The sequence below is a fragment of the Ambystoma mexicanum genome, chromosome 3q (assembly GCF_040938575.1).
Source record: "Ambystoma mexicanum isolate Mex_15411 chromosome 3q, UKY_AmexF1_1, whole genome shotgun sequence".
Lineage (NCBI taxonomy): Eukaryota > Metazoa > Chordata > Amphibia > Caudata > Ambystomatidae > Ambystoma > Ambystoma mexicanum.
Window position 1 is genome coordinate 258,052,421 of NC_090926.1, and position 25,936 is coordinate 258,078,356.

A 25,936-nucleotide genomic window follows, 5' to 3' on the forward strand; every position below is an offset into this window, starting at 1 on the left:
TGCTCCCTTTCCTTTTAGGTTGTGGACCCATTCTGTGCATTAAACTTTTAGACCATTTGGTATTGTATATAAGTGTTATAGTAGTGTTGTAGTGGTTTGAAGTATTACTGTTGGTAATAGCTTTGTGCTTTGATTTCAAAGGCCTTGAATAAATGTATATGTATTTTTGATATATACACCTTACTGGTAGTAATTTGTAGTGTCCTCTACTGTGACATTGTTGGCTTTCAGTCACCCTCACCCCTCCTGAGACCTAGTTTTGACCGCTGCCATTGCTACCTTAATTGGTCTGGCTTGTCCAGAAGGTTATCCGGTTACAAGAAACTAGCCTGGCCTTCTGTACCTCTGCCCTCCAGGACAGAGTTCAGAAATCCATCTTAACACCCTTATGGCACCCATGGGTGGGGTACAACTTGTACCCCTCTGTGTATGGTTTAGGGCATCTGTGAGTTGCCCACAGAGCAGGGTATGGGCTGGTGGCAGCTACATGCTGACTTGACAGTGGCTCTGGGTGTCCTCCATTTGTGGGACACACAGACCCTGCCATAGGAATCAAAAGATCTGTGAATGGCCACCTTAGCCTCTTGGTTTCTATTGCCTTTGCCCCTTGTTTCCCAACGTCCTGGGAAACCCTGACTCTGAACCTTCCCCTGAGTGGCTGTTGGATGGAAGGACCATATAATGCTCTTGGGTGGGGTGGGGGGGGGGGGTGCCAGACGGGCTAGTGCCTTCCCTGTGATTGTGTATTGTGGGTACACCGTTTGGGTGGGACCTGTATGAATGGAGTTTGGAGTCAACTCCCATTCTGTGTTGTGGGTGTGTTTTGGCTGTGACACACAATGCCTGGGCCAGCCCTGACTGAATGTAGTGCTCTGAAAGGCTGGGTGCTTCTCCAATCCACATTTTGTGCTACGGGTGTATGGCTTTGGGTGAATGGCTTGAATGCCTGTGAGCCCAATTGGTTGACTGGTTGCATGAATGCACTTGTATGTGATTGGCTGTCTGAGCCTGGTTCAGCCTGAGTGAATGGAGAACAAATGTGTATAACTAGGGTCCCGGCAGTCACCAAATTATTATTGTCTGGAGCTGAAGTCGAAACCAATGCTTACATCCTGGGTCCAGTTGGAGGAAGATGTCTGCGGCTGCATCACTTCACGAAATCCAAAGACTGCTGTGCTGACCCGAGGAAAGAATCAAGAGAAGCCAGGGATAGGTGACCTCTTCCCGAGCTACTAGAGATCATCCTACAAACTCCTGCTCTTTATCAGGATTACCCTGGAAGCCAGTCTGGAGAATGAGTCTTCATGAGCCCAGAAGAGAAGTTCCTGGACATCATGTGCCTAAGAAGTCATTGGTGTCACCCAGGGTCCGGAGGAGTGTTTAACTGCTGGAAGCCAGATTGCTGTGTATTGCTCAGAAAGGGGAGTAATCTGGTATAGTGCTGCTGGACATCCGGAGCTGCCAAAGTTCCAAGTCACTGAAAAATTCTTCAAGGGACATCCTTGCTACAACTAACCACACACCAGAGAGGATACAGGGTCGCTGGGGGCAGAGGAGTGTCCACTGGTGGGTTTCCCGCCACCAGAATTCGAAGAAGACGTCCTGTGGGTCCAGACTTGGTGAGGGTCCGTGGTCCAGTCCAGTGGTCTAATCCAGGTCGCCAGAAGCCACCCAGAGGTCCGTGCTGCAGCACCAAAAACCAGAAAGCTGTTAAACCGTGAAATCCTGCAGTCCGATGCCTACTTCTGTCACTGCATCCATCGGTGCCAAAAGTCATCCAATATCCCCAGGGGTCTTATCTGCCAAGCCTTTTCAGAGTCCACAGCAAGTTTCACCTTTCTAGGACCTCCACAGCCGGAGTAACAACCGTCCAACAGAGACCACTGCGAAGATCGAAACTGCTCCCTTTCCAGGAGTACTTGTTTTCTCTTTTTCTCTTGGACTCGACATCCCAGTGACTTCTTCCTGCAGAAGGGGGGTCCATCCTCGAGGGGTCCCGTCGAGTAAACCCAAGAAACTCCACTGCATTGCCTCCCAAGGCACCAAAGGTACTGTGACTAGGAAGATAATCTTCCAGCCTCAGGAGTCGTCCAGAGGTCCCAGATTCATCTTGGGTCCTCTTCTCCTGCAGCATCTCAGGTACTTTGGGAGGTGGTGGAACCTGTTAAAGAAAGCAAAGCAATATTGAACATTTTTGGGCTGGGCTGTAAAAGACAAGATAGGGTACTCACTAACGTTTCCTTTACAGGTTGTCCGGGTGGGAGGATCCCCACACAGTATTACTGGTTGAGCGTAAAGAAAATATACTGCCTATGTTCTGAAACTAACCTGCCTGTCTTCCTTGATCTGTGAAAATACCCCTTACTTAAGAATTCACATGCTATTTAAAACTCTCAGCAGTTTGTACATTTTGACTGAATTTAAGTATAGTGTTGTACCACATAGTGTATGTATATTGTTGCCATTATTCAATAGTGTTGCCAAAGTACAAAGTGTTATTTATATGTATATAGTTGGGTAGCAACCTTATTTTAAATAAAGGAGCTGTGTTATCACCTAACATAGTGTGTGGACATTTCTTTGTAGGGGCTTGGGGATTCACTGTACTTAAGGGAAGTGGCGCAGGCTGGTTCTTGAGTCTCAGCCTGACTGCTCGCCCTATGTTACCAATTTAAAGCCTTGGCTGGGGTGGTGTTTGCATTTACTTGAATTCTATTGACCAGGAAATCCAGTTCACATATGAATCTTCCAATACAGCAATTCTTGGATGTACTTATTAAGAAGGATGAAGACCTGTTCCAAAAATCATTGTACCAGAAACAAACAGATAGGAACAATTTACTTCATCGACTAAGTTTTCATCAGCCTAGTTTGATCAAGAATCTCCCATTTAGTCAACTTTTACGAATCAAAAGAATTGTGAGCGACCCATTGGATTATCGAGAGCAATAACAAAACATGTGCAACACATTTTTGGCTTGAGGATTGTCAGGGAACTGAAGAGTTGAATCCTGCAGGAGTGAAGTTGGCCCACCTAGCCCCCAAAGCCTGCCTGCCTGCTCAACAATCCTTTTACATAAAACTATTGGCCAGGCAAACCCAAGGGGAAAGGGAAATGGATAAACAAACAAACACAGGAACTCTTGCTTCTGGCACTTCTGTTTGTCTTCACAGGAATGTCTCTGGTATTTAGCAATAGAGAACCTAAAAATGAAAAGGCAATCTTTTTTTAATATTAAGCTAACTCTCAATATCTATTCTAAAAAACATATAACTCTGTTCCCATTACCTGAAGCCTATGCTTAATAGCTAATAGGCTAATTCCTTCTGTCTTTTTCTCATGAACAGGAGACTTCTGTAATTATTTTCTTGACCCAACTTTAAATGTTATTCCAAGGAAGGACTTCTTATAAACTTCGTTTCTTCACTGAATTCTTATTCCTTGCTATTAATATTGTTCTGGAAATAATACCCAAATAATTACTATCTTATCTTTTCTGTTAACAACTTCCTCATATAAGAAATGCTTAATATTAAATACCTGGTGTGGGTCTTGCTGAAGATAAATTTCACCATGAAGTCTGCAGGAATTTAATTTGTGAAATAATCATTCAATATAAAAAATCTGTAAAGTTTTCAAGTCAAATGTGCGAAGCGTGACAAAGATTCAAAATGTTCAGCAATCCAAAAGATAGCCACGACACAAGCACAAAGAAAATCCCAAAATGGCAGCGACGTACGACGCAATTCCAAAATGGCAAGCGACGCAATAGGGTCCTTTTCTCTTAAGCGCGCGGTCAAAAATAAACAATACGCGCGCACAATAGCTACAGTCTCGCGCTCATAATATAAAAGGTTAGTATTGTTATAAGATATGTTAGCAATTAAACAACTAAGCGAAAACGAATACGCTCACATTTAACTGACTAATCCAAATTTTCTCGAGTAAGGTGTTACACTAGAACTTAAAAAATGAAAATATATACATTAAACAGATCCAATTGTTCAGATATAGTTCCAATAACAAAAATAAAGAGTTCTTTGGTTTTTTTAAGAAACACTGAAACTTTCAGAATTTCACTTAGCTTCGTCTTGAACTTGAAAAATCTGCCACTCAGCCAACCAAAGCTTCTTGGAATCTTCTTTCTTCTGTAGATCTTCTCTCACTATAACTGGGAACTACTAAATTCTGAGAGGGATTTATACTAAAAAATAAGTACTCTACTATATTGTAGTGAAAACTATAACTTTATTCATTGGAGAAAATTAAAGCATGACCTACTCTGGTGAAAACTTTAATGGAAGGCAGTTGATAATTATTGGAAACATTCTAAATGACATCACAATGATGCCTGCTATAAACTACACCAATCACTGCTGAGAAAGTGTTCCACCATCTTGGCTTGGGGAATTTTCATCTTTCTAAATGAAAGTTAGTTAAGGGAAAAAAATAGAACTAAAAACAGGAATTGTTCTACTCTCTAAACAGAATCTTTTTAATATTTAAACCACCTTCCCTTTCCAACTTTCCTGAAATAATATTTGCAACACTCTTTCCTCATAGGAATCTTGCTAATGTGAGGTACAGAATGTGAAAACCTGACAAGGATACACTGAACAAGATATACACACAGCGATGGAAAGTCAAACACCTTGATCGAGAAACATTGCTATCCACTGACAGACAAATCAGAAAAGCTCCATCACTGGTATATGTTTCAAAATATTCTCTTCAAAGTCATCAGGTAAAAAAGGTCATTCAAAAAAACAAGTGATACCAGGGTACAGCATCTTTTTACAGAACCACCCACATTTGCGTACCAACACAGCAGGAATTTCCGTGATGAACTGGTGTCAACTAGACCACCTTTAAAAAAAAAAAAAAAAAACTATTACACAAAGAACAGGAACATTTTCATGTTTACATTGTAGCAACTGTAACTTTGTCATTAAAGGCAATGTCGTGAACCGCTCACATACAAGACAACAAATCAGACTCAGAAATTTTGCGACATTCGATAGCTCAAACATCATCTACCTTATAAAAAGCCCATCTGGCTTACATTACGTAGGCAAATCAAAATGCAAAGCCAAGACAAGATGGAATGAACATTGTTCATGTATTCGCAATGCAAACCTGAACTCAGCAGTGGCTAGGCACTGGATAGAAAAGAAACATAATCTGTCACAAATCAAATTTCAAATTTTTGAAGTAATACAAACAACTAATCCACATGAAGATATGGGCCTACAATTGGAAAAAGAGAAACTTTTTGGATTGACAAATTGGATTGCCTCAACCCTGCAGGTTTGAACGAAGGGATAAATTACGCATGTTACATTTAAATGAACGTGATTTCCCCAATTATGAACAACCATGAGCAAGTTTTATTTATTTTTCTATTCATTTTTGTACTTTATTTTAGTTTTTTGAAATTTCAAGCAAATTCTATACTAGTAGTTGATTAATCATGTAATTTGATTTCTTCATTCACTCTTTAGTTTACACAGTCATAGATTTCTTTTTACTTAACTGAGGTTTTTTGAAACTCAAAGCTAATCCCATACTGGTTGTTGATTTCTCAATTCAATTCAATTCCTTATTTTTATTTTTTCCACACTGATTTACACAGGTTTTACGTTGACCCTGTCGTAGGGTTGAACATGTGAGCAGGAATGCGCAATGATGCAACAGCATATAGTGTATAATTCTCTGTTATGTCCCAATAACACTTTGAGGTAATTGCCAAATTTCTATAATGAGTAGACAGATAGGTAATTAAACACGATGTAAGTGGTTGGATCACCAGCACACGCATAGTAAGAGAAAAGATAGAGTATTTAAATTGTTTGTTTGTTTATTTATTACATATATTGCACCTTATGTGCCCGCTTGGATAACTGTCCCTATTTTGGTATATTTTGAATTACATCAGCACGTTTTTTGGTGCATATATCTTCAGTACCCACTCAGAAGTCCATCTATTAGGATCCCGAGCAAGTTTAACTTACACTGATACACTGTAATTCGGTGAAGCCTCCACTGTGCCCTTCATGCATACCAATTTTGGGTCACCATTATTCTATTTCTTTGCTTCGTTTGAGCACACTTAATTGACACGTTCACATTCAATTAGGAAAGCACCCAGCGTGCACATCACATTGTTCTAAATATCCCTATGAAGTCCGCAATTCTATTCTTGAGCTCATTTCATTAGACCATAAGCTTCATTTTTACGTTTTTCAGCACTGTTTTATTCCTAATGAGCCTTTTCCACATATTTACTTAGGATCCCTATCTAGTCTCCAGCTGGCTTCCATAACGTCCCGATCATTGCCCTTGGCAAGATCGGGACGTAAGTTGTCTGCAGTGAGCTCCGCAGCGCGGGCTCACCTCAGGACGCCAATTGGTTGCCATAGCATCGGATAAAAGCAACTAACAGAGCGCAGACGCCACTCCTTCCTTGAGACGGCAGCCGTGCGAGTAACTCGGTAAGAATTTTTCACATCTGCATTCCCCTGCAGAGCGTTTCTGTAGCACGATTTGACCGTTATCAGTCACTAGAACATATTAGCATCCCTTTGGTTTAACAATGGAATTCTTTACTGACCACTCCAAAGATCGAGTTGCCAACACAATATTACTGCATAGCAGTCTATTATTCCTTGCACAGCAGCGCTGATCAGGAAGTAAGTACATAACGCTTTCACAGCTATTTCACAGATATTTAACCATCTTGTGCTATGTGAACAGAAAAATAGCAACCTGATACATTCACTACCTCTGCAGGATTACCCACTGTGAACCCTTTCACGCTTTGCTAGAAATCTGCCCGCCTAAGGGATTCAGGTACAATGAACAGCATTTAGCCTCTTTTTATTTATAACACAGATCGGTTATGATTCAGTAGTGAATGGTTTTTTATTTTATTTATTATTTACTTATTTATTTTGTCCTCTTGTCTTCATTCATCTTGCAACATCTACTACAATGTTTTCCACACCCTCGTGGTATGTACATTTGGCAATATACTTATTTTATTTTTTGACATGTTAATGCTGACAATATGGATGTTTGTCTTAATTGCTATTTGATTTACCAACCATGTCTCTTTCATCGAATTGTAATTTTGATCACTGTGTATGGCAATTAATGTTTAACAGATTGATCTATATGAGAGTTCATCCTTGATGAAGGGGAACTATCCCTGAAATGCATTGGCAATAAAAAAAACTCTCCACATTTAAATGCAAACCCAGAAAGACTGTGGTTTCTTCACTATTTTTTGGAGAATTTAAGAACATTGCGACAACGTGAAATTACCATAATCACTGAATTACAACATGAATAATTTATATAATTTCACTAACTGTGCAGAAGTTTAGTCTACTTGATTATTTACAAAACCTCTAATCTTAGATGAGATCAAGAGAGAGCGGCAGTTTAGTTGGGTGTGTTTCACCCATCTTGTTTTCTGGACTGCATATTCTTTTGGCGTAGGTGTCTTTGGGCTCTACACAGCCTGCTCCTCAAAAATGTAAGAATTCTATATATATATAATAAATGCTAAAAGACTTTTAGAGTAATTGGAGATTCATTAAGAAATTGGTGGTGCCCGTCTCATCCATATTTTGCATCTTTGCATTTACCCTACCATATAGGGGGCAGACGTACCATATAGGGTTCTCCCTCCAGTCTTTACAGTCCAACTGCGCAAGTGCAAGGCACACTTCAATTAGACCATTAACCTTTGGTAAGAGTAGGGAAAGCTAGAAAGTCCCAGGGGGAGTTTAGATAGCCTGCAAATAGGCAACCATTGGTAGCCAAAGTCGGCTATTAGCCAGTACGGATTACCGATCGGTAGCGCTAAGGTGGGTTTACGGACGCCTGTGTTATGGTAGGTTTCCAAGAGAGACGATGGAGAAAGGGATAGTGCTAAAAACTCTTGAACTGTTCTTGTGACTCTGTTTTATGTGCAATCTATGGCACACTGGTTTGTGACTTTGCAAGAGCTAATGGGATCTCAATGTATTATTTTTTTATCAATATGAGCAGTTATATTATGCTAAAAGAAAGATCAAAGCTGCTTGTTGCATCAAGCTATTGGTTGTTTTTTCTTGTAACATATTTGTTTTAGGCATAAACACCACTGTGGTGGAATATTACTCTACTTTGTTTTCCCTGCTTTTGAGGACCTCTCAATTTTAACATAGTGCTTCCTTTGTGAAAACATTGGAATACCTTCCTTGATGCACTGATGCACATAGCCTTTGTGCGCAGACTGAAGCTTTACATTTTTTGGGAGAAATATCCTGCATATCCATTCTTCTCATAGGTTTTCATTTTTATCTTGGCCTAAATTGTGGTGTTGTTGATTTCCTACTGTCAGTCTAGTCTGGCTCTGCTTCTGCTGGCCTCTGTGACAAAATCCTATTGCCTGTCTCTTGGGGTGGATGGTGTGGAGGCCCAGGGGGGCCAGGCACTCTCCCCCCCCCCCATTTCGGGTGGGGGTGGTGCATGGAAGACCTCTTGGCCTACCCGATCATGCCCCGGTATGAGGAAGGGCGAAAATCAGTACATGAATGTCCCTTTAATGACCCATTGTGGAACTAGACTTTCAAACACCAAACCTCCTCTCCTGCATAGCGCCCAAGACATGAGTTTCCGAGCTATCAGAACCCAGAGCTCCTGCTTGACAAGGTAATTTGGTCCAGAGTGTATTTGAGTCTGAAAAATACATGACCATCATTAGAAATAGTGTCATTCATAATCAAGTAGCATTCACAAGCGATCTCACATGAATAAACCTACAGCATTTCAAACCGTGAATATGGCCAGGTATCACGTAGCGGAGGCACAATGAACAAAGCTTCATACTGTAGGCTTCAGCACATGCGCACGCACTGGTGATCCAAGATAGCGGACAGCCCTAGATAAAGGTTTGCACGCATCTTAAAGCGAGTGTGTGCAGAACAGCGTGGACCGCCATAGTGCCACCCATAGGCGAATGTACCGAATACTCCTGAGAGTGGAAGGTATCCAGAGGGTAGGGCTAATCCCCTATATTAGCTGCCCGCTTGTAGCTAGTGTGTGGTCATTTGGGGGTTAGAGGAGGAGCGGTGTTGGAGCAAGTTGGATGCAAGAGCAGCAGAATAGACTGTTGAATCAGTAGGAAGGATGCTAGAGAGAGGTTGTAGGGGAAAAGGTGGTGAAAAGGCAGTGGTGAAGAACAAGGAGCTTGAGGCGGTAAATGAGCTGAGAGATATGCAAAACAACATCCAAGGGAGTAAAGTGGCGGGGAGGCAGATAACCGAAGGAGAGGGAGAATGTGGAAGAGTAAATGTGAGTGGTAACTGTAAGAGGAGATGGGGCGGACATACTTTCAGGGATGTCAAGTCTAAAAAGGATAAGAGATGTAGAGAAGGAACATGCACATTATGAGCCTGACAGTTGAATTGGAGTGAATGTAAGAACATGTGGCAGTGTCTGGGAGGTGCAAGAGGAGTAGAAGAGTCATATAGAGGGGAGGGGTAGAGGACTAAGAGAGGTCATCCTCCCCAGTGCAAGACCATTGCAATACTGGCCCTCAAGTAAGGAAAGCTGAGACAATAACTGGGTTATCCCGTAGAGCAACATATGTGGCCAGCCTAGTGGAAGGTCTGACATTACGCAGCCCTGCCTCCTACAGCTAAACATACAGGTTCATTAGGGGCTCTAAACCCAGACAGATGGTCTCCAAGGAGCTTGGGAGGAGAAGCAGAGGACTTAAACCGACAGAAGCAGGAAAAAAGAAAGAAATGTGGGGACACTGAAACTCACTGAGTGGTAGGGATTGAGAATTAATGATAAATCCCTGGACACAACCCTTCAGTGAGGACACCAGAACCCTGAGACTTGTATATTCAGCCCAGGGGCTTTTTGTATGAATATTGAGGAGATTCCACCCAAGTCTTTTGATTTAATTTATTAAGTTGGCCCATCATTGTAAATACTCCTCTTCCTTATCTATTAAAGAACCCCTGATGTTCTGCATTGATTCTACTAGCCTTTGTGACAGCATCGCCTTTTCTTAAGGCCTCTTTCTGTAGCTCTTGCCTTTTTGTTTTTCATCTGAACAGAATCCTCTATCCGTATGGATTGGGCTGACTTTGAGCTCTTGCCTCATTGTTGGGAGTTGCTGGTCAGCTGACATATCTAAATGAGAGTAGCAAAACAAGAGGTGATGGCTGGAAGGTTTGGAATAAATATTAACCTCTGAGTAATTACAAAAGGGGAAAGACCATATGCATATCAGGTTTGGTCCCACCCCCAAAGGGGCAGTGCAGCCTGAACTGCTTGGCAACACCTCCCCAGACATGTTTCAGCCTCATTGGGTGTCATCAGTGAGGAGCAGCTTGGGCCTTTAGGCCCAGCAGGCATGGGAACCATGTCTGGGCATACCAGTGCCACTTTGGGTGACAGTAACAAAACAGAACAGATGATGGCTGAAAGGTTTAGAATATATCTTAACCGCTGACATTGCTCTGGGCAACCCTGCAGACCTTCTTTTTTTTCGCATTCCAAGCCCTTACTAAAGGGGAAAGGCCTGATTTGCAGGCAGAATACAATGGTCTGGAGGGTTACCCAGAGCAATGCCAGAGGTTAAGATTAATTCAAAACTTTACAGCCATCCCCTCTTTTGTTTTGCTGTAGTCCCTCCACCCCCGACCCAGAGAGGTTCGGGTATGCCCAGACGTGGGTCCTGTGCCTGGAGACCCATGCTACTCCTCACTGATGAGGCCCAACTAGGCCGAACATTTTTTTGGGGATGCTTGTGGTCTCTTGCAGAAGGGATCTGACCAAGCAGTTCAGGCTGGACTGCCCTTTTTGGGGCGAGACTAAACCTAATTTGCATATGGTCTTTCCCCTTTTGTAATAGGTTGGCAGGCAAAGAACAATGGTCTGGAGTGTTGCCGAGAGCAATGCCAGAGGTTAAGATTAATTATAAACCTTCCAGCCATCACCTCTTTTGTTGTGCTGTACACCTTAATGAAAGACATCAATGCATAAGTGCCTTTTGAAATAATAACTGGTTGAATTATTATTTTATTTTAATGAAAGGTGTTTGACAATTATGTTGACCTTTGTGTTTGGTATGATGCTTAGAATGGGAGATTAGGTGCTTTGATATTGAGCCCTCGTGCCCCTCCCCTTGTTGGACTTCCATGCTTCAAATGCTTCCCGACGATGTAACATCCTTATTTAATTATTTTTCCTTCCTTACAGATGTGCTTGGCAACATAATGAAGATGGTGACAGCCAAGCGCTCCCGAGCCCGTATTATCGATAAACTGATCAGTATGGGGCTAATCTCCGACCGCAAGGAACTACACAAGAAGAGAGCAAAGAAAAGCAAACCTGCAGGCATGGTATGGTGACTTCTCAGCCTCCAGAGAATCTAATCTGGTGCAGCTGGATTGGGCTATGAGCGTGAGAGACATAATAGGGCTTCGAAATGAGGGTGGGATGCTGGGGCATTAAATCTGGTGTTGTAAAACAAGGTCCAACTATGAGCAGAACCTCTTGTCTGTGTTTCCCAGTGAATCACACTTTGAACTTTGCAGCCATTTTAGAAACATACTTTTTTAATTTGCCTATCTGTTGGCCTCATGTTTGCAGTTGCTCCCAAATTTTTATTTCCTAGCATTGTTCTTGCCAGTTTGAGAAATGTATGTCCCCTCCAATTGCACAGCTCTTTGTGGCCCTTGTCATTGTGCATGCCACAGTTCAAGTTTCTCCTACATCGCTAGACATGTCTGATTTCAGCTGTCCCCTCCCACATATTGTGCACTCCTTTGAGTTTGGCTGAAGCTGTCTTCCCCCATTCAAGTTCTCCTTTCCTTCCACCACACCTCTCCTGTGGTCTCACCTACGTCCTATACTGCTTTTGTGACTACCTGCCCATCTACCCTGATAGCTATCTTCCACTTTCATGCATTCCTCATTACTGGCTTTTGTGGCTCCTTACTTGTTTGCCTTTACTTAATGTCCATTGGTGCCCAAACTCCTTACCCCAAAGTGACTCGGGAGGCGAGGCAGTCTTGTACCTAAAACTGCCATAGCCCAAAGCTCACAAAAGGTTGTCTGCTTCCCGGAACATTTCCTGGGGCTTTAACTGCGATGGGCCACTGTAGTTGCATAATCCAGCAGCACTCCAAAAGGCCCTTTTGATTTGCTCTTTGGTTCCAAATCACATCGGCTATGCCCACTTATTCTCAGGAGGTTAAGGGGTTGTGAGCCCTTAGCTAGGGTGAGCAGAGGCCCGTTGCAAAATGTTTGGGTCCCCCTTACTGCTGATAACATATGCATGCATAAGTTAACAATAAAAGTGCATTGATCTGGTGTAATTTAAAGTTTTCAAATGCAAGAAGGGCACTGGAAAGATGTTTTAAAGGCACAAGCAGTTTAATTTGGTGCCGTTTTGTATCCCCAAAGCACATGTTGGATCACACTAGCAATATGCTCCAAAGAAGAGGAAGAAAACATTTAGTATAACCTAGTTAAGGAATTTGGGAGGCAGCTATGTGGTGTTAATGTGGAGTTTGCCAAATCAGGTTGATCTCATTCCAAACAGCCCATGCATTTTCTTTGTGATGCTCTAACTATGTTTTCCAAAGTGAGCACCATCAAGATCTCGCTCTTTATGTAACTTATGTTTTTTGCTCTTTGGAAATGCTTATGGCACCAAAGCTGGGGCCAATATCATGCTCCCCTTAGTCACTTTAGGTCAATATGTATGCCCAAACAGTTTTACTTGTTCTGGTTGGCAGCAGTACACTTTAATATAGTGGGTGTACGAGTAGTAGCCATTCTCCAGCACTGAATCTTTCATGGATTCACATGCTGTGAATATTTCCTGTCGTCGGGCTGGGAAACCTTGGTAACTTTAATATAGTGGTTTTCCTATGGAAACACTTCGACACCTTGCGTGTCCTATCGACCTCCTTATGGGTGCTTTAGGGCGCACCAATGCGACGTCCAGTATATAGCCCCACCCCTGCGGCTTCCCTTCTGATTTCAAGCGTCTTCCAAACTGTGGGATCACCTCGTGTTTTCTCCTGAAAATGTGCTTGTTTTTTTCTATGCAGCTTTATCGGTTTCCAGTGTACTTCTGGGCCCCGTCATGTCATCTGTGGGTCCGAAGAAGTCCTCATTTCGGATGTGTCAAGAATGTGTATGAGGGGGACGGCCATGCGGATTGCTTGTACTGCTTATACCCCAATCATTCCACTGAGAACGGTGCCATCTGTTGGGGATTCTCCCAGAAGACTCAAGGACCGTACCCAGCAGTTGATTTGTTCGCTGAACTAGGGGGCCTATCCGGCTTTGGCGGTGGGCTCTTCTCGCGGGGACAGGTCCTCTACTCATTCATCCTCGAAATCACCATCGGACCAGAGGGCGCGGTCGGCGGAAACAACGCCTAAGAAGCAACGAATGGGTGCCGGGCTGGCGTCGGAATTGGGAAAAGGCGGGGAGTCTTCGGTGGCACGACCGATGCAGAGTGTTGCCCCCTTCTCTCTAGGCAAGTCTGTGCCAAGTGTGGATAAACCAAAGGACTCAGGTTCACGTCCGCAGAAGCCTGCGTATCCGACGCACAAGGCCTCAACCTCGGACAAGGAGAAGTCCAGATCTCATTCGTCGTCATCGTCGACAAAGTAGTCTTCCATGGACAGGCGTCACTCCTCTTCGGGCCATGAGTTATCGAAACACTGTTCCAAGTCCTCATCCAAGCGGCCCTCTTCTCCGACTAAAGAGGTGGCAGTGCCTAAAACCGCACCGACTACTGGTCTGTTATTGCCAGTTTTGCCGACGACGCCCGCCTCGATGAAGGAACCTTCATCGACGACAGCTTTAACATCTACGGCCCTTTCGACGACCCCGCTGCGGACGACCCAGTCAATGACCTTATTGTCGACGGCCGCGTCAACGACAGCCCTGTCAACTACGGCTCCGGCAACGTTGGAAATGCAGAAGTCCACGGCGAAGCAGGTGGCTGATGTAGAGAACAAAGGGGGTTCCAACCACATAAAAATGTTGGTCACTCTGACCTGAATCGGAGTGTCCTACTGTGCTGTGTCAGTATATCATTTTCAAATAATGCTTCAAAAGTAAGCCAAGTACCCAAATAATAGGGTCATTTTACTCTGGATGTAAGTTCCAAACATGTACCTTGAGCCATTACATTCGAGCTCAAAACAAGTTGCTTTTATTCAGCAAAACCAATCCAAGGACTGGATCTAGATCTAACATATTCATAGTACAATAAATTAACAGAATATGCATATTATGATTGTTTGGTTTTTACACAGAACTAAGCCACATCACAGTGTATAAATCAAGGGTGTGTTAGTATTGCTTTGTGAAATAAATGTTACAACATATTCACATTTTTGTAAAGAAATGACCAAAGAACAGAATAACAGTATTCGCACATATAGAGGCAATAATCTGCACAGTTTTTGCAGTATTGTTATACATACAATCCCTTACATTAAGCCAGGTTAAGGATGTGTTCATATACATGCATTTAGTCTTTGGAGGAAGAGAAGTAAATGAGTGAGAAATGCAAACTAGTCTAGTAGTTCTAGGTTGACTGTAGAGCTGGAACTAATTGAAGTGGTCAACTCTTAAGTGGATTAAAAGTATTTCCACAGAGTACCAAACCGCTGGTCATGTGTGATGGTCTAGAGTCTAAACACCCACCGCCGATGTGGATCAGTCTTCTTCTAGAGATACGGCGTGGCAGTCAGGGGTAGGATTTACGTCCATACTCCTGATGGATATTCTCCAACATGAGCCTCCCTCGGCCTATGTGCTTGACTCAGATCCGGAGGAGATGGGGCATCCATTTCTGGATCCTTCGGTTTTGGGCCTGCAGCCTTCTCTTCCTTCCACGTCCGGGGGGCCTGGACGCTGTCCCACTACAATATCCTCTGGTCAATCCGCACTCGATCCTCTCAATGCAGGTGCTTACGATGTTGCAATCGCTCCTGGGCCAGTTGGATGCCAGGCTCCCTGTGCCTCAGACTCCTGTTGTTCCATTGCTACAGGACTTACCTACCATTCCTTGTCCGAAGATGTATCGGAAGCCCCTTGCAGTAGAGGGCCTCATCACAGAAGGTCTTCCCCGGTTCGGCCTTCTCCCAGGGAATTCAGCCTGCCTCGGAGGTATCCGGAGGAAGGGTAACTAGTGGAGTCTGAGCCAGACAGCGTTCCGCAGGACACACTCGACAGTCTCATTGTCGCCCAGACGAGCGGATACCTGGGATACTGATCCAGATCTGGATGCTCAGAGTAGCCCGGCCCAGCCATCTCCGCATGATAGTTGAGCCTTTCATTCCATGATGGCGAAGGCCTGCAATGAGTTTTGCCTCGTCCAAGAGGAGGAAAAGAAAGACTGCTTTTTGTTTGACCATATGGGGAAGAGGCGAAAGGCAGTCTTCTCTATCCCCATATTGGACCATGTGTGGCAGAAAGGGCTTTGGACAATGCGCCACCTGTTCGCAGAGCCTGCGGTCAAGGGCTTCTTGGAGAAGAAGTTCAAGGCGTCAGATTCGATTCCAAAGTGCCGGACGTCGCAGCCCACTCCGGAGTCGGTGGTTTCGGCTGCAGCAAGTAGAAAGGCCCATTCCCAGCACAAGTGTACAACTCCCCCCGAAAATGAAGCCGTAATCTGTATGCTTTCGGAAAAAAGATCCTCACAGTGGGTGCTACTACGGTCAAGGCTGCCAACTCGTTGGCTATTATTGCGCGGTACGACTGAGAGATGTGGGATAGATTGGCTCCTCTGTTGGACCCACCTGCCAGAGCAGCAGCAGAAGGAGGGGATGCTTTTGGTTTGTGAGGGGGAGGGAGCGTCTAATCATAATATTAACATTACGCTCGACCTGGCAGTCAGGGTTTAAGCACATTAATAATGGGGTGCTTCTCCGGCGGCGACAGGCCTGGCTTCGCTGTACTGATTTCTGGCCAGAGCTTCAGCACAAGGTGGTGGACATGCCTTGCGAAGGGGAACATCTGTTCGGAGAGCAGATTGATGACTCGCTGAAGAACATTACTCTGATACTGGGAAATCCCTGACAGCCCTGCAGGGCAGACTGTCTTTTTTGCCCCTTTTGCTCCTTTCGTGGTGTCTCTGGGAACGCCAGGTTTGCTGGTTCCCGCGACAAGGGGTTCGGTAGATCTACCTATTTCTCCCAGGCTTTCCGACAATCCTTCCAGTCCTCACAGCGGAGCAAGGAGTATCAAGGACAGCCAAAGAGGGGTTCCTCCTCCTCTAAAGAGGCTGTCTGTCCAAGCCTCAACAATGACTGCCACAAGGGCAGTCGACTAGTAGGGAGGGTGGCGCACCACCTCAACAAGTGGTGTTGGATCACGACAGACAGATGGGTGCTCAATGCAGTCCAATACGGCCCCTCGTTGGAGTTCAGGCGTCCGCAACTCCCTATTCATCCAGTGAAAAGAGCTCAGCTTCACCTACAGGTCTTGCGTCAGGAGGTGCATCTGATGCTGTAAAAGGGGCTATCGAGAGTGTCCCAGCATCGCAAAGAGGAAGAGGAACATACTCCCGGTTCTTTGTCATCAAAAAACCAAACGGAAAATGGGGTCCCATTCTGGACCCGAGGCCGCTCAACAGAAATGTAAAATGCCAAAAGTTCAGGATTCTAACGTTGCAAGACTTCATACAGACTGTTCAGCCGGGGGAATTTCTGGCGTTGTTGGATCGCGAGGATGCATACTTTCACATTCAAGGGCTTCAAGGTTTCTACGGTTCATGGTAGGCGACAAGCATTACCAGTTTCGGGTTCTTCCTTTTGACCGAAAGTCAGCTCGTAGGACTTTCACCAAGTGCCTGGCTCCGGTGGCTGCTTACTTCCGCAGAAATGGACACCATGTTTATCCGTACCTGGAGATATGCTCCTTTTGCAGCCTCTAGGCTTTGCAGTCAACTTCAGCAAATCCTGTCTGACGCCCTCGAGGGATTTGGTTTTTCTGGGGGCTCATTTCCAAACTGCGCTCAATCAAGTCAAGCCGTCAAAGGAAAGACTAGGAAGCTGTTGTCACAACTGGCTCGTTTGTACCAGGAACTTCAGTCACAGTCCACGTGTACATGTCTCTTCTCTGTACCATGGCGTCCTGCATCCCACTCATCCCAAATTGTTGTCTTTTCATGCGACCTGTACAGGAGTTTCTTGCTTCAAGGTGGTCAAAGATCCACGGCTCCTGGTCCGACAGGGTACTCATCTCCCAGTCTCTGGCAGACGCCCTGCAGTGGTGGACTCACTCCGGCAACATCGTAAGGGGCATGCCCCTGGTGGAATCATATTTTCGGTACACGATTGTGACCGATGCTTCCCAGGTTGGATGGGGGCTCACCTAGACCAGTTCCAGGTCAAAGGCCTGTGGTCCCCCTCAGAAGTTTATTTGCATATCAACATTCTGGAATTTTAGGCGGTTCACTGGGCACTCCAGTCTTTTCTTCCCTCATTCAAGACTCAGTGGTGCGGATTATCACTGACAACACCACATCTATATTCTATCTACGTAAACAGGGGGGCACACATTCACAGCCCCTGTCCCAAGAGGCTCAGGCCATCTTGCACTGGACCATAGCGCTCAAGGTTCAGATCTTGACTTTCTACTTACCATGGAGTCAAAATTTTCAGGCAGATGCCCTCAGCAGGGAGTCCGCTCAGATGCACGAATGGCAGCTGAAGGACGACCAGGTGGCAGGATATTCGGGGAAATGGGGGACTCCCCCTCTGGACTTATTCGCCAGCCCAGTAAACAAGCAGTGCCATCTCTTCACAAGCGGAGTGTCTCATCCGGACTCCAGGTGGGGGGGGGGGGGGGCGGGTTGACATTCCGGTGGACGGACCTGTCTGCTTGCGCGTTTCCTCCATTTCCCCTGAACATCTCAAGGTTCACACGGCAGCGCAACTCTACTCCTCTGTTCCGTGACCGATTGATTAAACATTTCCTCAAGGGCCTTTGCAGGACTTCCCCAAAGAGGTTTTCTCCAGTATGGATTTTCAACTTAGTGCTTGTGGCCCTCATGAAACCACCATTTGAGCCTATGTCAACGGCGGCCATAAAATTTCTCGCGTGGAAGGTCGTTTTTCTGGTGCCAATTAAATCTTCGAGGGGGGTTGGGGAACTACAGGCTCTGGTCATTGACCCGCCACACCTACGGTTCATGAAGGACAAGGTTCTCCTCTCTACAAATCCCCACTTTATTCCTAGGATCCCGTCAGACTTTCACAAGAACAATATGATAGCCTTGCCAACTTTTTTTCCCAAGGCTTCCTCTCCAGCGGAGAGAGCATTGCATTTCTTGGATGTCAAGAGAACTTTGAAGTTCTATCTGGACCGGACTAAGTCGTTCAGGACGTCTAGGCAACTCTTGGTGGCTTTTGGCCCCTCCAACAAGGGGAAGCAGATTTCAAAGCAAGGCATCTCAAGATGGGTGTCGTCTACAATTTCATTCTGCCACGAAAAAGCAACAAACTGTTGCAGTCTACGCCCAGGGCCCACTCTACGAGGTCTACCGCATCTTCGGCAGCTCTTTACGCGGGCATACCACTCAGTGACATTGCCAGGCAGCAATGTGGGCTGTACTGCACACGTTTACCAGACACTGTCTGAATCAACAACATGCTGAGGACGTGCAAGTGGGGCGTGCTGTGCTTCAACGCCAGTGCCAGTAAGATGAGCCCCGCCGCTTCCGTTTGTTTTGGCTGTGTTAGGGGGAATTCTCAGAAATTTGCTAATTCCTCTCTACCTTGGAGACCCCCAGCTCTTTTGCTGGACTCTAGGTCTTTTTCATTTTTACCTGGAGACAGTCAGACCATTTTTTTCCCACTCTCTCATGTATTTTAATGTGATTTTTACTCTGTATTTTTCTTGTTTTTGGAGTCTGACAAACTCCATAGGCATCTTTTTACATTGTGTCACACAGCACCTTTAGTGCAATGACCCAGGGAAGTCTTTCAGATTTTCCAAAGGTTTAAAAACCTTCGCTTGGATAAACTAATGTTTCCAAGAGCAGTAAAGTGAAATTGACTTTACTTACATGTGTAACTTTTTAGACCCATCACACACTATCTTACAATAGGGTGCTGGATGGGTTACTTAGTATCCCCTTTGTCTAACTTCTCATGTAACATGTTTGTTACCCTTTCCTCGTTGAATGGCTGGTGGCAGTGGTTTACTTTTTACTATCGTGGTGTGTCTTTACCGCAGGCTGCGTTCGCAGCTGCAGTAAAGCCCCCTTGGGTGCCATTTTTGTCAAAATGTCCCTGGTCGTCTTTTTTTTGCCATTTCTCTGTGGAAAGGTCCTTCTTGAGATTTACTCTGTGCGCCAAACCAGGTTTGGTCCTTTTGTTTGCTTTGTCTTCGGTGGGATTCACGAGGGAAGCCCGCCTCTGGCTCCAGGGTGTCTGGTGGGGGCAGGAAGTGAGGGTGGTGCCCGAATGCCCTGTGCTTAATCTCATAGGAGACAGGAATGCACTCTTAGGTGATTGGCCGGCTGGCTGTCCAGCAAGTACAGCCACCCTGCTGTTTGACTGGCAGCTAGGCTGGAATGAATGGGAGAAACCTGCATAAAAGGCGAGGCTTTTTGGCTTGGAAGGCAGCGACAACCACTGGATGAAGGAATCCGAAGAAGAACTTTGAAGAGGGCACCTGCTGCAGCTCCTGGACCGTTGGTTTGCCCGGTGAAGCCCTGCTGCTGTGCTGAAACTCCAAATTCGTAACGACCGAGAAGCCCCTGCAAGGACGACTTCTCATCTTGAGTAGGTGGGATCAATCAACTCCAAAGTAAGCCACCTGGACATCCTCTCAAAGCTAGTTGCACTTCCACTGCAGTTGCTGCTGGAACCGAAGAGCCAGGGAGAGGAACATCAGTTTGTGTGCGTTGCTTTTAAGTTGGCCAAGAGCTCCAGGAAGATCCTCTGGACTCCCAGGAAGCAGGGCTGACCGAGCCTGAGCCACCTCAACAGAGTGCTGGACCCCAGATGCAAGGAAATCACATCTTGACAGCCAGGAACCGCAGTGGTTCTATTTGTGCTAGATGTGAGGAGCTGAAACACTGAATTGCCACTTGTTTGAAGATTGCCAGTTACTGTTGGTGACCGTCCCATTGCAGTGCAGGAGTACCCAGAAGTCCTCCCTCTTGTCCCCACGACTGAGGCCCAGGAACACCAGGATCTGCACAGCTACACAGGAACAGAAGTCGTCTGCTGCTTTTTCTTCTAACTAAAGGTACTGTAAAGTCTAAGAGAACTTACCCCTTGTTGTAGATTTACTTCTAATACTCATAAGCCTAACAGCTTGTGGCCCTACATTGATTCTTCACTTTCTTCAAAGACTCTTAAAACATTGTGCAAAGACTTTTCTTACTTGACTGCAAAAAGTGCTTCAGCTGACATAGACTATTACCCATTGACTTTGGCTTAGCCTGTTTCACTGAATGACTCTCATGGAAAGGTCCTAATGTATTTGCCTGCTTAAGAATACTTGTGATCTCTTGTTTGTTCTAACAACCTTTGACACATCTCAATGTTATTCTAAATAGTAAACAGTAATATATCAATGTACACAGTGTCCTAACTATTGAAGTCACCTGAAGATGTAGGAAGTGTCTGTGTGTCATCCCCAATGGGTGTTTGCTGATTTAGAAACTAAGAGTGTGTATTTTGAAGGTAGTTGTGTGTTGCTATTAAATTGCCCCCTTCTAAAGAAGGCTTATTCAAATGACCGGTAAAGAATTGTTCTATCAAGAAACTTTGAGTAGAAGTGTTTATTTGGATACTTGTAACTGTGAATCTTTGTGTAAACTCCCTACAGCTCATATTGACCCTCTTGAGACAAGTCTGGCTGCTCTACCACACTACCAACCTGTGTAGTTCAGACTTCTATCAAAGGTTGGGTCCTATTGCCAGGAGGCTAAAGGTTGTTCTAGTGCACCCAAAGGGTACTACGTAACAGGCGGTTTTCGTTTAGAATAACTAAAAGTGATGTCTTTCTGTGGTTGTTTATATTACCTGTTGTATAGGTCCCGTTTGCCTGTTATGCACCTCCAGGTCCTCTGACTGCTACATAGTCTATTCACTGCATGTGAATCCATGAAAGATCCAATTCTGGAGAAGGGAGTAGTTTCTTACCTGTAACTCCATTTATCCAGCGTTGGCATCTTTCATGGATTCACATGCTGTGACTATTTCCCGTCGTCAGGCTGGGAAACCTCAGTAACTTTAATATGTTGATTTTCCTATGGAAAAACTTTGACACCTTGAGTGTCCTATCAACGTCCTTATGGGTGCTGGCCACACCAATGGGACGTTCAGTAGATAGCCCCGCCCCGACGGCTTCCCTTCAGATTTTAACCTCTCCAAACAAGGAGGATACCTAGAAGGATGTTCAGGAGCCGTTTCCCCCTATTGGCTCTGAATGTAGCATCTTGCAGGGGCGTGGCCTGGTTCCATGGAGTGAGGAGGTGCCGGGGGAGAGCTCCTGTCGTGATCCTGGTTATGATCCTAAAGCTGCGGAAATGTGAAGATTTGTGAGATGCTGCTTGCACCCTCAGATGCGTGAAGCATTTCTCCACCTCTCCTACGAAAGACCGGAGCAAATCAGTGCCAGATAACCGAGGATTGACGCCTGCGAGAGAGAGCTCTGTGACAGGCAGGATGGGGGACACTGCTGGTGTACTGAGACGGTGAGGAGGAGGGGCCGCGAATAACACAGAACCCTACAAAACATATAGCTGTGAGGGGAGACCCAGACCCCTCCTAGCCTAGTGGGCGGCTGGAGTTTGTGTTGGTGCTGAGGAGCGAGGTTGTAAAGGGCACCAGTCAATGGCAACGCAGAGACGAGTGGAGGCGGCAGGCAGCGGGTGCCCCTGACCAGGAGATAACAGCGTGGAGCAGACTGGGATGAACACCAGAAAGCCCAGTGAGAGATTGGGTGCAGGGGAGCGAAACAATACGCTGCCCAGAAACGGACGGGAGCTCGCACAAGTGACCTGTGGCGGTGCTTGCAGCATAATCCTCTCTGCCCGTGAGGATTGGCTGAAGAAGAAAGCGGCAAAGGGCTGGCTGAAAGGCGGCTGACGCTTGTGAGAGGTGCGCTTGGCCACCCTGCGACTTGCTGCAGCGGGCCACGGCCCCTGCGCTCCCACCTGCAGAGCTGCTGGGGTGGGTGAGCGGGGATACGGGAGGACCCGAACATTGGAATAGCACTTGGGAAATCCACAGGTTGGAGACCCTGTGGCGACGGGAGGGGGCGAAAATACTGGAAGTCTGCCCTCTGTAGCTGGCAGAGACGCACCCACAGACCGCTCTGAGGAAGCTGGAACAGAGTGATCCCACGAGCAACGTGGAACTAAGGGCGCATGGGTGTGCAGTGCAGCATTGTGCTGGGTTGTGAGGTTGCAGCAGCGGAGCAGCGAATTGAAACAAAGGGCCCATCAGCCCAGGGGAAGACCGAGCAGGGGGCGATCCCACACAGGACCAGTAACTGGTGTGAGGTCCTTGCCTCTTGACATGGCGGAACCTGGGCCCTGGAAGCACTGAGGGCAAACAAAGAGGAGAAACCCGAGCGAACGCTAGGTTGAAGGCACCTCAGACAACTTGCAACCAAGGGAGAATGCAACCACAAGCGGGCTAGCCGGTACGCTGCAAGAGGTCGTTGGGGGTGCATAGCCATATTGGGGAGTGCGAGTCCTAAATGGGCACTCCGAAATAAGCAGAGGCTGATTAAAAGGCAAAGCAGATAAGGGGTGCAAGAAGCACAGAGACAGATGCAATGGGGTCCACAGATGTGACTCGGGCAGAAGCACAACACTGACAAGCCCGGGGACTGAGTCGCACAGTCAAGGAGGTGAAGACCGTGGACAGAAAAGGGGACTTGAAGGACTGCACAATCTGCACTGCTGCATGCACAGAACAATAGAAGACGGTGGACCTACAAGGGGCACGAGCCCTAGCGCACCACGCTAGAGCAGGAGACCATACGCTAGGGGAAACGGGGGGAGCCGCCTGAAACAAGAGTCACCTAAGCAATTCATACAACTTTTGCCTGCCCCCAGGGCACGATCCAAGCAAAATTGCCACGCAAAAGGACAATAGGTGACAGAGCAGGACTTAGAGGGACTCCACCAGTAAAATAGTTGGGACTACACCCGATCGCAGTACACCCCTGTCACCGGCAGTACAGCCAAACACAGGAACGGCCAGTCAACATCTCCTTCGCAGTGAGAATAGAGGCGCTGCAGCGTCAAGAAGAATAAAAAAACGGGCCACAGATACAGTTCTACCCCTGCACAACTGCAGAAGGGAATGTCCCCACCCAAAGGGAAAAGGAAGTCTCCCATCATGGACGCCTTTACTGCAACTATACCACGTGAATCTGCGTAATGGGACGCTGGGGTGCAAAATGTACAAAAGGCCCAGAAGACGGCAACAAGGAAGGCTAGGTGCTGGCAGCCATAGCGGCAATAAGATTCATTGACACTAAAATTGAAGAGGTGAAAACAGGCATGCAGTTAATGCGACGTAATATGCGCAACCTGACGGAAAGTGACCACCACAGAGACAGGGCTGCAGGAAACAGCGGAGACCCCGGAAGACCTGAGAGTGAAAGAGCTGGAGCAGAGAACTGCAGCAATAGAGGCACAGTCGGAGGATGCTGAAGGACGGGCCCGGCACAGCAGTGTGCGCTTGCTCGGGAACCCTGAGGGGATGGAAGGCTCAAACCCCACGGACTTCGTGGAAACTCTGCTGTTGCAGGAGATTGGCGCCGGCCGGCTTTCACAGGGATTTGTGCTGGAACGTGCCCACAGATCCCTACAAAAGAGGCCACCGCCTGGATCGCACCCGCGCCCAATGATAGCAAAGATCCTGAACTTTCGGGACAGGGAAACCATCCTAAAATACTCGAGGGAAGGAGGCGGGATATCCAGAGGCAATTCCAAAATAGCTATATACCCGAATTACATGCAGTGCAAAAGGCGAGGAACTCGTTTGTACCGATCAAGACTATGCTCAGACAGTTAAACCTCAAGTACATGCTAATGTACCCTTCCAGGCTAAAAGTGATCTACAACGGAAAAGCTGTCTTCCTGGAAACTCCAGCAGCAGCTCACATGTGGATGGAGCACAACAATCTGGCTGGGGGAGAAGGACCTGTTACATGAACGGCGCCTGGCCCAGAGGGGGTGGGAGGAGCTGTGATACATGGCAGCTCTCTGGAAAGGCTGTTTTGAGTCCACTAAGAGATGCCTATGGTTCACGCAGCCACGTCAAGAAATTAAGCACGACTGGAGGGCTAATGGGCTGCTTAGCCTGGACCTACAGGCCCAACCCGCGAGCGGATTAGTGTCGGCCTGTTGCTGACACAATGCGACTCGCACACGAAGACTCGGGTGGGTCAGATCGATGCGGGGACGCCTGAGCGCTGCATGGGTAAGGCAGCAGCTGGGCATAATTGTTTGGTTTTGTTTGTTGTTTGGTATGTTCTTATTTCTTCACATGAAATGGTGGAAATGTGGCGTGAAGGGGGACCAGGCTGGCTGGGATGGTGGCATATAATGGCTGTGAACACACAAAGGGGGCGAAGGGGGGGATTGGGAAACGGTAGGATGGACAGCACGACACAATCATGGCAGCCAATATTAAGGTATTAACGTGGAATGTACAGGGGATGGGCACTTACTTGCGAATGAATCGGGTTAAATCTTTTTTTAATAGGAAAAAGGTATCGATTGCACTGTTTCAGGAAACCCACCTCACGGAAGACACTATGGCAAGGGTGAAGGAGCACTGGGGTGGCCAGGGATACGGGGTGGCATACTCAAAATGCGTACTGACTACTGGGGATGGAGGCAGACGAGAATGGAAGAACCCTAATATTGAGAGGCTCTATAGAGCAAACAGAAATATGCATAGTCAACTCCTACTTCCCGAACCATGGTATCCCTTGCGCACCTCAGCGCACTGTGCGCCAAAATAACCCCACACCAAGATTGCTTTTTTATTTGGGGAGACGGGGGTTTCAACACTCTGCGGGGCCTGGAACTGGATAGGTCTGACCCGCCGAAGAACAGGGCAGGGGTCGCACCTATGGCGCTGAATTTAACAATAGAAAATTTAGACTTGGTGGACGTGTGGAGGGAGCTGCATCCTGCCGACCGAGGCTACTCCTATTTCTCTCTGCCCCACAGGCTGTATATCAGACTCTTATCTATTTGTAGCCAAAATCCACTTGCCACAGATGGAATCGGACCAGTACTTGGGGAGATCAGTGTCTGACCACTCGCCTCTACTCTTGGAATGAAAGATGCAGAGTCCCAGGACCCCCATACCATTGTGGCGCATGCCTGTGGATGCATTAACAGACTGGGCCTTCATAGAGGATCTTACAAATAAATTGGGGGAATACATAGAGAAGAACGTGGATAGTGTGGCTAGATGAAGCACGGTGTGGGAGGCATTGAAAGTAGTGGTGAGGGGAGCGACATTGCTAGTGCAGGGGGCATTAGGAAAACATTGAGGAAGGACTTGGAGAAATGGGAGAAGGAAATTAAGCAAATGGAAGTGAACACCCAGGGCACCAGAGTGGAGGAACTGAAATTAGCAGGAATTAGGCGTAGTTGGCAGGATGCCTGGGCGAGACTGTCAAAATTTGATTACATTGCGAAAACCACTAGAGCGCATGCAGGAGGAGACGGGCCGAGTAGGCTACTAGCGTGGCTCTGCAAGAGGGAACACCCGAGATACTTGACAACGGAACTAAAGGGTAGGGCAGGCACAACGCACAAATCGCAGGAGGCAATCAACGCACATTCGGACTTTTATTCGCATTTATATGGCCATGATACGCCGGTCCCCCAGGATG

The 25,936-nt window shown here is 46.5% G+C and overlaps 1 protein-coding gene across 3 annotated transcripts in view; it reads left to right on the top strand.

Annotated features, from left to right (window-relative positions):
- Positions 1-25,936, top strand: part of TIMELESS (timeless circadian regulator) — a 1,506,051-nt gene that overhangs the window by 1,147,479 nt on the left and 332,636 nt on the right. For all 3 annotated transcript variants that reach the window (XM_069653695.1, XM_069653693.1, XM_069653694.1), the window contains one exon: positions 11,267-11,409. In XM_069653695.1, the coding sequence (XP_069509796.1) occupies positions 11,267-11,409 (143 nt within the window). The remainder of the gene's footprint in view (positions 1-11,266; positions 11,410-25,936) is intronic.